This window comes from Vombatus ursinus, unplaced genomic scaffold (genome assembly GCF_900497805.2).
Source record: "Vombatus ursinus unplaced genomic scaffold, bare-nosed wombat genome assembly UNPS02005197.1, whole genome shotgun sequence".
NCBI classification, from domain to species: domain Eukaryota; kingdom Metazoa; phylum Chordata; class Mammalia; order Diprotodontia; family Vombatidae; genus Vombatus; species Vombatus ursinus.
The window spans coordinates 428,278-442,278 of NW_020944975.1; the positions used below are offsets into that span (position 1 = coordinate 428,278).

Genomic DNA, 14,001 nt, shown 5'->3' on the forward strand with positions numbered 1-14,001 from the left:
TTTTTTTTTTAATCTGCCACATCATACTGAAATCCCCAGGTAATTTTTTGAATATTTTGATTTTTCCCCATTACATGTAAAAACAATTTTTAACATTCATTTTAAAGAATTTTAAGTCCCAAATTCCCTTCCTGAGATGGGAAGTAATTTCATAAAACATATATCCATATTAGTCATGTTGTGAAAGAAAACAGAATAACAAAAAAAAAATAAAACAAAAAATAGCGCGCTTCAGTCTGTATTCATCAATTCTTTCTCTGGAGGTGGATAGCATTTTTCATCATGAATCCTTTGGAATTATCTTGGATGATTGTATTGCTGAGAATAGCTAAGTCATTCACAGCTGATCATTGTACAATATTACTGTTACTGTTTAAAGTGTTCTCCTGCTCACTTTGCATCAGTTCATGTCTTTCCAGGTTTTTCTGAAATCAGCCTGCTCATCATTTCTTATAGCACAATAGTATTCCATTACAATCACATACCATCACTTCTCAGATAATTTTTTAACACTTTTGTTTAATCATGCTTCCACTATTTTTTATTCATGAAATAAAAGCTAAGAATTTATGTTTATCCGTATTGAATTTTATCTTGTTATATTTAGCCTAGTGCTGTTGTCTATCAAGATTGGATCTGGACTCTGTCATCATTAGCTCTCCCTCCCAGCTTTGAATCATTTGAAAATTTGATAGGCATGCTATCTATGCCTTATCCAAATTATTGATCAAAAATTCTTGATTTTGATTGAGGTTATGTTGATTCAATTTATTGACAAAGAAGTTATTCTCAATAACTTACTACTTCCTTTTCTAGATTTCATCAACTGTAACTTTAATGATCTGTTCTAGAATTTTCTTAGGAGTCAAAGTCAAGTTCACTAGCCTAGTTTGCAGACTGTCTCCTTTTCTCTTTTGAAAATTGAGACATTTACCCTTCTCTGATATTGTGGCACTTAACCTCTTTCTCATGACCTTTCAAATATTACTGTCTCAGTTCCTGACTGATTTCACTGGTGTAGGAAGCTCCCAATGAGGAACTACTACTACTGCTACTTACTCCTACTTACTACTACTACTACTACTACTACTACTACTGCTGCTGCTGCTGCTGCTACTGCTACTGCTACTACTACTACTACTATCATCATCACCACTACCACCATCACCACTGCTACCACTATCACCACTCTACTACTACTACTACTACTAGCTAGCTAGCTAGCATTTATATACAGCACCTACTATGTGCCAGGCACTGCGCTAAGTTCTTTACAAATATTATCATTTGATTATCACAACAACCCTGGGAGGTGGGTGCTATTAGTGTCTCCCTTTTTATAGTTGAGGAAACTCAAACAGAAGTTAAGTGACTTGCTCAGGGTCACATAGTTAGTAAGTATCTAAGGCCAGATTTGAACTTCAGTCTTCCTGATTCCAAGTCTGGTGCTCTAGCCACTGTATCTCCAATGCAGGGTAGCCCCTTCTCTATAACTTACAGTCTTATAGCATTGCCTCCAGGCAACCTAACCTCCAGAGGTTAAGTGATGTGCCCAAAGACACATAACACATTGGGATTTAAATCCAGTTGTTACTGGCTTTGAGGCCAGCCCTCTAGCCAGTATACCATCCTGCTCTATATTTATGATGGTTATGTAACTGATGACAAGCAGCAGAGCTTCAGTGGCAGTTCTCAGAACATTGTTATTGCTCACAAAGGGAGGAGAAGAGGTGCAAAAGGGAACAGCCTTAGTATGTGTCTTTAGTCAAAGGCAGTGTAAATTGGGTGGCTTCCACATGAGAAGCTATGCAATGGCCCAGGTCTCAGATGCAGAGAGGATTCAAGACAAAGAACCAGCATGTCACTAGTAGAGACTGCTCTCTCCTCCACAGGGGAAAACAATAGTAAAGATGAAAATGGTGAATGTTGGAAGGACTCTGGTCACTAATGCCCTGTGAATTGACCTGTTTTGGAAAACAGCATGAAAATATATTAGAATAATCACCAAATTGACCAGACATTTACTTTAAGTAGGGTAGACAGAGGGAAATGTCACCCAGAAGAGCTAATATTTATATAGCACTTTAAGGTTTGGAGAGCACTTTACATCTTATTTGATCCTCAATCCTGTGAGACAGATGTTGCTATTTTCACTTTACAGCTGAGGAAAATGAAGCCAAGAGGTTAAGTGATTTGATTAGCCTCACACAAATCCTGTCTAGGGCAGGACTTGAACTCAAGGTCTTTCTCACTCCTAGTCTAGTGCTCTGTTCTCTAAGCCACCCAGAGCTATCTCTTTTTTGGAGTAGGAAAGAATTGGAAACAAAGTGGGAATTCATTGATTGGGAAAAGACTGAACAAATTGTCAAATATATTTAAGATAACATTTTTTTGCATGGTAAGAAACTATTTATGAAAAATTTTAAAAAATTTGGGAAGATTTGTATGAGCTGATTCAGTGTGGAATAAGCAGAATGTGGAAAATAGGTTATATAATAACCACAAGAATGTAAAGAAAAAACAACCTTAGTTAGTACCATCACCAATCTTGACCTCAGAGAACTGATCTCTTCCAACCTCTTCACTAAGAGATGATGGAGGGATGGTTCAGAATGAAGCAGATTATCGCCAGTGGTTGATGTGTTGGTTTGTTCTGCATAACTATTTCATTATTACGAGGGAGGGAGGAGGATGGTGTTGCAGGGAGTGGTCATTGGCAAGTGACACTGGATTTTTTAAAAGTATCAATAAAACTTTTCTTTTAAAAAGTAAATGCACATTCAGCACCGAGGGAAGAAAAAGCTAGTGACATAATGTGCTATAAGTGAAAGAATAAAGGAGACCTGAGTTTTATATACCAGCTCTTCTTCCCTCCCCCCATTAGTTTCCTCATTTGTCCAGTGAAGGAGTTGGACTAGACAACATCTCAGTTCACTTAAAACTACAGTAGCAGCAACAAAATGTGTGTAAAATGTTTGTAAATCTTAGAATACTATATAAATGTTAAGTTCTTATTATCTCATTCCTTGATGTGTTTGCAAATAGCTAAGTTACTCTATCTCTTTCTATCCATTAAAACCTAAATTCCCCTGTCCTTCAGGTGTAGTAACCCATCAGATGTTCAAGACCCTGCAGAATTCAGAGATCATCCAGTATCTGACGGAGAAGTTTGATGAGGTGGGAACAACATGAGGATGAGGAAATCAGGAGTTCCTTGTTCCTTATTTTTATTGAATTGAAAAACCATTTTTTTTCTTCTTATAGTGCAGTGTTTCATGCCTGAGAGTGCCTGAATGCAATCTCAGCTTTTCTTTGGGGGTGGGCATGGGGTGAAAGGGGTGAGGGGAAAGCAGGAGTGAGTAAATTCTTGTGGAATAACAGAGAGGCACTCCCACAATTGGACTTTGGTCATAAAGAGCCCCTTCCACTTCATGAATTTCCCCACTGAAATGTTACTTCTTTCTGTAGGATTCTGTAAAATACCCACTGGCAGCACCAGGTCCAGCCTGGAGGAAGTTCCGAAGCAGCTTCTGTGAATTTGTGGCTGCGCTGGTGTGTCAGTGTCAGTATAGTTACCTCTATGATGACTTCCTTATGGATACCCTCATCTCGCTACTCACGGGTCTGTCTGATTCTCAGATCCGTGCTTTCCGTCACACTAGCACACTGGCTGGTAAGTATACACTTAGTGGAGTAGACTAAGGGCTTTGGGTTTAGCGTGTGTTGGCATTACACTAAGGATTGGGAGTGGGGGAAAAAAAATTCTTTGCTCAGTATCCAGGCAGCCTGCTCTCTAGTCCTGAATCTTCCTAGTGGAGTCCTAGTTCTTGAGAACAAAGCTTTGATTCTTTGGTACCAACATTGGAGGTACTTAACATGCCCTTAGTCTAGAACTCCTTATTTTAGGTGGTCCACAATTAACTGGATTAGTGGTAGGCACTCTTCCCTGGTAGGAAAAGTATGAAAATGTGTGGTTTCCCATGTTTTTTTTTAATGAAATGTGAAGGTGGCAAGGAGTGGGGAGTAGCATATTGAATATGGTCAAAACTTCCTGACCTTGGGACTGTTAACTCATTTTCAGGTTTCAGATGAGCAAAGTGATTCTTTAATGTTGTAGAAGGAATATTGGGCTTGCATTCAGAAGACATGAGTGTGAGCCATAGCTGTTGATACTTACCTGTCAGACTAGAACTGGAGCCAAATCTGTCCTCTTTAACTACATTAGGGGTAGCCTATGATAGGATTTCCTTTGTATTTTTCTTTTGTAATTTTCTTTTTAATTCATTAGTTCTTCATATGTTATTTTATTTTACCTTTTCCCTTTAGGTGCTTGTTAAGTTCTTTTTGACAAACTTCATCCTTTTCTTGGATACAGTAAGGAAGGAAAGAAGCTTAATAGTGCCTAGGCCAGGAGAACTGACAGATACCTCAGTCAGGTTAAGATTAATTAGTGGCAGTAGTACGAAGAGAGGGACTGCCCTGACAACACTTGAGTATAGGTCCATATTAGAAATAGATAGAACCTCAATAGTATTAGGCCCAAGGTGCTCCTCCCCTGTCCCCCAACTTTGTATCTGGGTTTTTTCTTTATAATCCTTTCTTCCATTTCTTCCTCTTTTGTGACATCCTTTTCTCTTCTGTACAAATATTTCCTGGTCCTTTTTGTTCTGCTCTTATTTCCCTCCTCTACCCACCTCCTTTATAGCCATGAAGTTAATGACTGGCCTAGTAAGAATTGCCCTTCACCTGAGTCTCCAAAAGGACAACAATCAACGACAGTATGAGGCAGAGCGAAACAAGGGGCTGGGCCATAGATCCCCTGAACGTCTCGAGAGCCTGTTGGAGAAACACAAGGAGGTGAGGACTTCATGTGCACCTTTTATTCCTCCCAACTCCCCTCTGGTCTATTTCTATGGCAAATTACTGGACTTGTCCTCACTTTCCTGATCCGCAGTGGTATCAGGCCCTCATATAGACCTGTAAGTAGCAGTCAAACAATAACCAAATAGACTTAGACCTTCTAGAAATCAATATATTTAATCCTCTTCCTCTGGGATATAAGCCCCTCAAGCTTTCTAATGGAAATTCAAGGTGATTCTGTGCTTTGACAGAATCTGTTTTAATTTTCATGTCTGTCATCGAAAGTATATGTGCGGGGCAGCTAGGTGGTGCAGTAGATAGAGCACTGGCCCTGAAGTCAGGAGGACCTGAGTTCAAATCCAGCCTCAGACACATAACCCTGCACTAGCTGTGTGACCCTGGGCAAGTCACTTAACCCCATTGCCCAGCAAAAAAAAAAAAAGAAAGAAAGAAAAAAAGTATATGTGTATTAGCATATGATCATGGGCAAAGCATTTAAAGCTTGATGTTTATGTGACATGGGGGAATCTAGGGCAGCTTGGTGGTGCAGTGGTTAGAATGCTGGGCCTGGAAGACTTGTCATCCTGAGTTTGAATTTGGCCTCAGACACTTACTTAGCTGTGTGACCCTAGACAAATCACTTACCTGTTTGCCTCAGTTTCCTCATCTATAAAATGAACTGGAGAAGTGAATGGCAAACTATTCAATTATCTTTGTCAACAAAACCCAGAATGAGGTGATGAAGAGTCAGGCACTATTGAAATGACTGAACAACATTGTCTGGAGGGTCTCTGAAGCTTGCCCCAACTCCCAAACCTCACACCAAGTAGGTTAGTACCCAAATCACTGAGAGAATAGAAAGTTTGGAATTAACAAGAAGACAGTAATAGCAGTTTGAGGTTCTAATGAAGGCTGAATGTAAAACCTTATGATGTCTGAAAGTGTATTTATACCATAGATCACACTTAGATTTTCCTTTTCTTCTGAGGCATTACATTCTCTCTTTATTTCAGAATCTTGTTTCACATTATGCGGTTAACAAGACTTTCCTCTGTGTACCTGTTAAAACAGGATTTATCTGGTAGGGTCTCTTCCACGGCGAGAGATCTTCAATGATGAGATCTGCAAAGAAGGAGTCTTCTTACCTGTTCTGTTTTCTCTGACCCCCTCCAAATTCTCACAGTATCAGTAATAGCTGTAGAGTATTTTCTTTGCACTGGTACATCAGATCTTAGAAATCTCTTTATAGCAATGATATTGCACACCCTCCTCCAGGACCTTGCTTCATAAATTATTACCTCTTCATTCTCTTCCATTTTTTTCAGTAACCACGTGTAGTATTCAGTCTACTTCTAATCTTGAGAGGGAAAAAATGCTTCCCTATGTTTGTATTTTTTCCCTTCCTTTCACTGCCAACTTTTTTTTAAAGCCTTTATTTGGTATTTTATTTTCCCCCAATTACATGTAAAAACAATTTTTAACATTAGTTTTCAAACTCTCTTGAATTTCAAACTCTCTCCCCTCCTCCCCCACTGGGAAGGCAAGCTATAGGTTATACATCTGTGGGCATGCAAAACATATTAATATTAGTCATGTTGTAAAAAAAAAATAGACAAAAAAACTCAAGAAAAATAAGGAAAGTTTTAAAACAAAGTATGCTTCAGTCTGTATTCAGACACCATCAATTCCTTCTCTGGGGATGGACAGCGTTCTTCATCATAAGTCTTTCCAGGTTTTTCTGAGAGCATCCTGCTCATCATTCCATCATAATCACATACCACAACTTGTTTAGCCATTCCCCCAGTTGATGGATGTCCCCTCAACTTCTAATTATTTATTCCCAGAAAAGAGCTGCTATAAATATTTTTGTACATATAGGTCCTTTTCCTTCTCGGGATATAGACCTAGTAGTGATATTGCTAGGTCAAAGGGTATGCCTGGTTTTATAGCCCTTTGGACATAGTTCCAAATTGCTCTACAGAATGGTTGAATCAGTTCACAACTCCACCAACAGTGCATTAAAGTCTCATTTTCCCCATGTTCCCTCCAACATTTGTCATTTACCTTTTCTGTCCTTAGCCAATTTAATAGGTATGAAGTAGTACCTCAGAATTATTTTAATTTGTGCTTTTCCAATCAATAGTGAGTTATTTTTTCATATGGATATGGATAGCTTTGATTACTTTATCTGAAAACTGATCATATCATTTGATCATTTATCAATTGGGAAATGGCTCTTATTTTGTTTGTTTTGTTTTTTTGTGAGGCAGTCAGGGTTAAGTGACTTGCCCAAGGTCACACAGCTAGTGAGTGTTATGTGTCTGAGGTCCTTTTGAGCTCAGGTCCTCCTGACTCCAGGGCCAGTGCTCTATCCACTGCGCCACCTAGCTGTCCCAACTGCCAACTTTCTTAAGAGTAGTCTATACTTGCCTCTGTCTCCTCATAACTTTTTAAATCCTTGAAATCTGTTTTCTGTTCCTACCACGCTAATGGAACTAGTCTTTCCAAGTTAACAGGATCACAAATTTAATAGCAGGAAGGGATCTTAGAGATCATAGAGTATAATCCCAGCATTTTAATAGATTAAGAAGCCTAGGTTCTCTGAATCATCAATCAATCAATGAGTACTTATTAGGCACCTGCTATGTTAGGCAGCTGAGAATGGAAATACAATGAATGAAATAATTCCTATTTGTAATAATCTTACATTCTAACCAGTATCATGTTCTTTCTCTATCAGTCTGCCATTCATTAATAATCTCATCCTCAGATCCTCTGTTATTTTATCAGTCTTCATTCATTTCAACTTCCTTTGCATTTGTCACTGTTAAATACACTCTCCATTTAAATAGCCATATATCAGCAGTTCTCAAGGAATCTGTAGATAGATTTCATGAGATTCTTGAACTTGGATGGGGAAAAATTATATCTTTGTTTTCACTTACTTCTAATTAAAATTTAGCATTTCCTTCAACTAAGAATGTAGGCAACAAAATAATCTGATAAAAAGTCCATAGGTTTCACTGGACTGCCAAAGGGGTCCATGACACAAAAAAGATTACGTACTACTATGTACATGTGTACATGTAGGATATACTGCATATTAAATACATACATACATACATACATGTATATATATATTTGAGAAGCAACATGATGCAAGGTATAGAGCATTGGATTAGGAGATTTCTGCCTCAGATATTCATTGGCAAGTATTGTCGACAAGTCACTTAACCTCTTAGAGTCTTTATTTTCTTATTTATAAAAAGGCAATAACTGTACTACCTGTCTCGTAAGGTAGTTGTGAAAACAGTGTTTTGTAAATGTTAAAATAACCCTGTGCAAATGTGAAGTTTTAAAAATTATAAACTTAACACTTTCAACAAATATAAATAAATAGAATATGGAATAAAATCCCAAATAGAGGATAAGGACTAGATCATTAATTTAATTCAAGTTAACAAGCATTTATTAAGCACAGGTATTATGCTAAGCCCTGGAGATTCAAAAAATTATCCCCCAAAAGGCCATGCTGTCATGAAGCTTACAGTCCAGTGGGGGAGACATGTAAACAACTTGGTACAAACAAGATATATTTGTGTTGTTATTCAGTTGTGTCTGACTCTTTGTGACCCCCTGGACCATAGCACATGAGGCCCTTCTATCCTCCACTATCTCCTGAAGTCTGTCTAAACTCATGTTCATTGCTTTCATGACACTATCCATCTCATCCTTTGCCATAGCTTTCTCCTTTTGCTTCCAATCTTTCCCAACATCAGGGTCTTTTCCAATGAATTCTGTCTTCTTATTATGTGGCCCAAGTATTTAAGCTTCAGCTTCAGATTTGTCCTTGTAATGAATAATAATTTGCCCTTCATTGGAAGGACAAACAAGATATATAGAGGATAAATTGAAGATTATCTTAGAGAGAGGGTACTAAGATTAAGGAGGACTGAGAAAGGTCACTTTCAGAAAGTGGGGCTTTAGCTGAGACTTGAAGGAGGCCAGGAAAGCCAGGAAGTAGAGATGAGAAGGGAGAAAATTCCAGGCTTGGGGTATAGCCAGTAAAAATGTTGGAGATGGAGTGTCTTGTTTGAGGAACAGCAAGGAGGCCAGTGTTATTTGATCTCAGAGTATACAGAGGTGGGTAAAGTGTAAGAACAATGAATAAGTAAGAAGGCACAAGATTATGAAGGGCTTTAAAAGTCAAATATAGGGTTTTATGTTTGATCCTGGAGGCAATAGGGAGCTGGAGTGAACTGAATGGTGGTGTGTGAAATGGTCAGACTTGCACTTTAGGGAGATAGAATTGACAGATATATAGAAGAGTAGGAGAGAGCCTGGAGGCAGAGAGGACAACCAACCAACTATTGTAATATTTTAGGCATGAGGTGAGGCAGGGTGGTGGTAATGTCAGAGAGAAGGCATATTCAAGAGATGTTACAAAGATAAAAATGGCAAGACTTGGCAAATGATTGTATATGGAGGGTGAGAGAGATAATGAGGAGTCCAACTATATTTCAAGCCCGTATGACTAGGAGGATGGTAATATCCTCTACAGTAATGGAAGAGGGGAAGGCTTGGAGGCCAGAGAGTTGAGTTTAATTTTAGTCATGTGTTTAAGATATTTGTGAAACATCGAGTTTAAGATGTCTAATAGGCAGTTGGAGATATGAGACTAGAGGTTAGGAGAGATAGGGCTGCACAAATGCATCTGAGAGTCAGTTGCATAGAGCTGATAATTGAATATATGAGAGCTAATGAGATGACCAAGTGAAATAGAGAGGAGGAAGAGAAGAAGACCCATGAAAGGACCTTGGGGAACAGTCATGGTTATCAGGCATGATCTGAATGAAGATCCAGCAAAGCACACTGAAAAGGAGCATCCAGAAAAGTAGGAAAAGAATTAGGTGATAGTAATGACTTGAAAACCCAGAGAGAAGAAAGTATGTAGAAGAGGGTGATTGACAGTATCAGTAGCTGCAGAGAGGTCAAAAAGGATGAGGATTGAAAAGAGGCCATTAGATTTGGCAATGAATCATTGGTAACTTTGAAGAGAGAGCAGTTTCAAATGAATGATGAGGTTAGAAGTCAGACTGCAGAGAGTTAAGAAGATAGTGAGAGGGAAGGAAGTGGAGGCACTGATTGTAGACATCCTTCTCAAGGAGTTTAGCCATGAAAAGGAGGAGGAAAATGAGATGACTGGTCTGGAAAACTCCTTCTATCAATAGAGGTCAGCATTTTTTGACCCCTTTTTCTCCTGGCTTTTAGGTCAATTTCCACCAGAGATTGCCTCACTGCCTCTCAAAAATCCCAGTAAAACCATAAAATTTGAACCATTTACTTTTTTAGTTTTAAAAAAGGGAAAAGTATTTAATATAAATGTTAACAAAGTATTCTGTCTTTTCCATTTATGTTGCTTTCCAAAATATAGTAGTAGTATTTGCTATTCTTCTCTTTCTGCTCTCTGACATTTTATGAGTCTTTATATATTACTCCTGCTCTCTATAATGTCCTATTTCCTTTTCTCTGGCTGCCAGCTTTCTCCTTCAATTAATTGGTTTTCCAATTAAGCACTTATTTTCTCTCATTCCCATCTCCTCCCATTATAAAAACAAAATAAACAAAAAACCTCTTGTAACAAATGTGCTTAGTCATGTATAAGGAAGACCTCAAGTGTATGAGAGGACCCCACATAAGAGAGGCCCACCAGTGTCAAGGGCTGTTGTTGTTTGGCTAGAAGGGAGGCAGACTAGACAACTCTAGTCTCTTCTCCAAGGGAGTCTTTAATTCCTCCCAAGAGGGGAAGCAGGAAGTTGGCTCTTATGCTGTCCTCAGAGAGAGGGGGTCCCAGGCTAGAAATATATTTATCTGCTCCCTTAAATATTGTTCATCTAGGGGGTATGATTGGGTTTGAGCTAAACTCTGATTTGTTATTTTCGGGGGAAGGGAGACCCTTTATAACCAAGGCTTGACCCACTTAATTGCAAGTTCTACAATGAATACTCATAGTGAATAGCAAAGAAACCCATTTATCCAAATAGTAGCAAAACAGAATATCAGAGAAGGTATACATAGGAGAATATATACCAGACAGAAACTGAAAGGAGCTCTCCCATTGGGATCAAGGTTACTTGACCCAACCAAGAGAGGGAGTCCTGGATCTCACCCAAGGGTAAGTTCTCTGAAGTCTCTAGTGTAGCAAGCTAGAGATAGGGACATGATAAAGTCGACCAGCTCCTTTCATGTATTCTTAGTGTCTTTTCCTTCAGTAACCTGAAGTGGGGTTGGCTTCTTCCATTTTCCTTTTCAAAGCTGAAAACAAGAAGCAACTGAAAGCACTTGCCTCAAAACTTGAAGAGTCTCAAAGGGAAGTGGTACTTGAAGAGTCCCAAAAATGGACTGGTGAAGTCTGGAGGTTTCTCACCTCTTGTCCAACTTTTCCACACCCCTCATCCAGGCAGGGCATTCTTCTCCACCAATAAGAAGAGAGTCCCATATCAATGGGCCTTGGAATAGGAGTTATACATGACAAAGTCTCCTGTGTTATGCTGCTAACTTTCTTTTGAAAAGTAGTATATACTTGCCTCCATCCCCTCATAACTCACTTTTTAAAACCCCTGCAGTCTAGTTTCTGTTCTTACTTCTACTTTACTGAAACTGCTCTTTCTACTTTATCCAGCCATTCCCCAGACATTGGGTCTCAGTTTCCTCATCTGTAAAATGAGAGGGTAGGGCTAAATGATTTATAAGGTCCTTTCAGTTCTAAATCTGTGATCCTATAATTCCGTAACTCAGGATCACATAGAGGTTTTTTTTTTCTATTTTTCCCATTACAGTATTAGAGAAGCTATGAATATTTTTACTCTTTAAAAAATTTTAATAATGTTCTTAGAGTACTAGCAGATAGTGGTTAAAGGGTCAAAAGTATAATAAGTTTTGTAATTTTTATTGTATGCTCCCTACTTGTTAAAAAAGCTTGCACCAGAATTAATACTTGATTCCTTCATTGCAAAGGTGAACTCAGAGGATAGATAATAAACAAATAAACAGTATGTTGTGAAAATATGGTTTGGGATTAAGAGATGAAAGATACCAAAGACTTAAGAGCTTATTTCAAAAAACATGTATACATGCTAGACTTTCTTAAAGAAGAATTAGAGGGTGAAAGCACCAAATAATATCACAAAAATGAAATTATCTCATAAAAGAAAGGAAATGACATTGCTAATGTAGAAGAGATTTTAGAATCAATTGTCTGTGTGCAACCAGATCATTGATTTGATTAAACGATGGTCAAAATATCAAATTAGAAGAAAGGATAAAAATGAGAAAATAGTGTCTTGTATAATTATGACAACTTCAATGTGTCCTATTTAAATAATCTACTCTGGGAAATGGATAAAAATAAAGACACTGATAATCACTTTTCCTTAGAGAAACAACCATTGTAAAAGAATTGCCATCACAAGGCTAAAATAGTTCAAAAATGTCATAGGAAGCAAATCCTCACCCAGTAGCAAAACATGCCTTCTCTCCCTCACCCAACATTATTGAAAAGAATGATGGAAACTTACAGATTTAGTCTCATAAAAGAGTCAATTCAACTAAAGGCTCAGCTTATTTACTAAGCTCATTATCTGTCTAAGATATCCACTAATAGCTATATTGTCACTAGCTATATATTATTAATCTAACTGTATATTATAGTTTGGACAATAGACATTATCCACTTGAGGAAAATCAGATAATATTAATACCTCAAAAAAGGTAGTCTAGAATACTAGGAGTATTTTGTCTTCCTAGAATATACTTTTCCTCACCTCTAACTCTTAGAATCCTTAGTTTCTTTCAAGACTTAACTAAAAAGTGGTATATAAAATCCCCCCAGTTGCTAGTCCTCCTACCCTCCTTCCCCCCATGACCTTGTATCTATTTGATATATACCCATATATGTAAATGTTTCCTTCACTAATAGAATGTAAATTCCTTGAGATCAGGAACTGCTTCACTTTTGTCTTTTTTAATACCTAGAATCTAGCACAATTCTTTGGTGTGTAGAAAGTGTATAATAAATGCTTGTTGATTAGTTGACCCATAGCCATTGAAAAGATATTTTGTTTTTCCTTTCCATAATTACTAGACCAAATGAAGAATACCAGATTATGATGTATGAATTAATAGTCTATTGAATTAGTCCATAAGGACATAGATTCTGGATGAAATTTTGAATGAGTGCACTGTATCATCTTTGGGAAATTGTATGGTGCTTTTAGCAATCCCAAGCTTTTCCTTATTATTAAAACCCATGTTGTAAATGCATTTTCCTGGTGTACTATGTGACTGCAAAACAGAAAACTACACTCTCTGAAGAATTAAAATTTTAAGTGACCAAAAGAATAATGAAAAAACACATATTGGATATAAGTAAGCAGCAACATATTACTATTAATGTCCTTTGCACAAGAAATAGCATAAAAGATATTATCTTTGACATGTATGATCAAAAAAGGATATGGCTCAGTTATGTATTGAAAAAATGAAAGATAATGCAAGACCCAAAAGAAAGCCCTTGGTATGTTAGGTAGATCCTTTATTTAGACTTAATGAAAGTCCATGGATGAGAATCTTACTAGCTATCAATGAGAAGAGAAAGTATGAATGGGTTACAGGCTTCACCAATAGAATGAACACCCAAATCAATAAGAATTGTAGACATATTCAAGTCCCAAAAATGTTCATAGAGTGTCTGTTTTCCCTTAGCCCCACCAGTGTTGATTTTTGTTTTAAATTATTTTTGTAAATTTAATGTATGTATGGTGGCAATTCAGAGTTGTTTTAATTTGTATTTCTGTGATTGTTAGAGAGTTTTAAATGATTTCTCAAGTGGTTATTTTGTCCTTTGAAAATTTTTATTTGAAAATTTTTATGTTGGAAAATGAATATTGTGTTTATAGATTTGTATCTCTTCTAGATAGATTCTAGAAACAAGATTTTTCTTAGATATAGTACCTGCAAGAATTGTTTTCTTAACCTGTTTTTTTATTTTGAATATATTACTTTTTCTCTTTTCTCTTTCTCTTATTACTTTTACTCTTTCTCTTATTCTTGCATAATAAAATCCAGGAGCCTTGTAGCATA

At 37.3% G+C, this 14,001-nt stretch overlaps 1 protein-coding gene across 3 annotated transcripts in view; it reads left to right on the forward strand.

The window, feature by feature from the left end:
- The first annotated feature begins 3,104 nt into the window (after nucleotides 1–3,104).
- STAG3 (stromal antigen 3) overlaps nucleotides 3,105–14,001 on the forward strand; it is a 33,778-nt gene continuing 22,881 nt past the window's right edge. For all 3 annotated transcript variants that reach the window (XM_027843903.1, XM_027843919.1, XM_027843911.1), the window contains exons 1-3: nucleotides 3,105–3,177; nucleotides 3,469–3,673; nucleotides 4,706–4,857. In XM_027843903.1, the coding sequence (XP_027699704.1) occupies nucleotides 3,118–3,177; nucleotides 3,469–3,673; nucleotides 4,706–4,857 (417 nt within the window). In that variant the 5' untranslated portion in view covers nucleotides 3,105–3,117. The remainder of the gene's footprint in view (nucleotides 3,178–3,468; nucleotides 3,674–4,705; nucleotides 4,858–14,001) is intronic.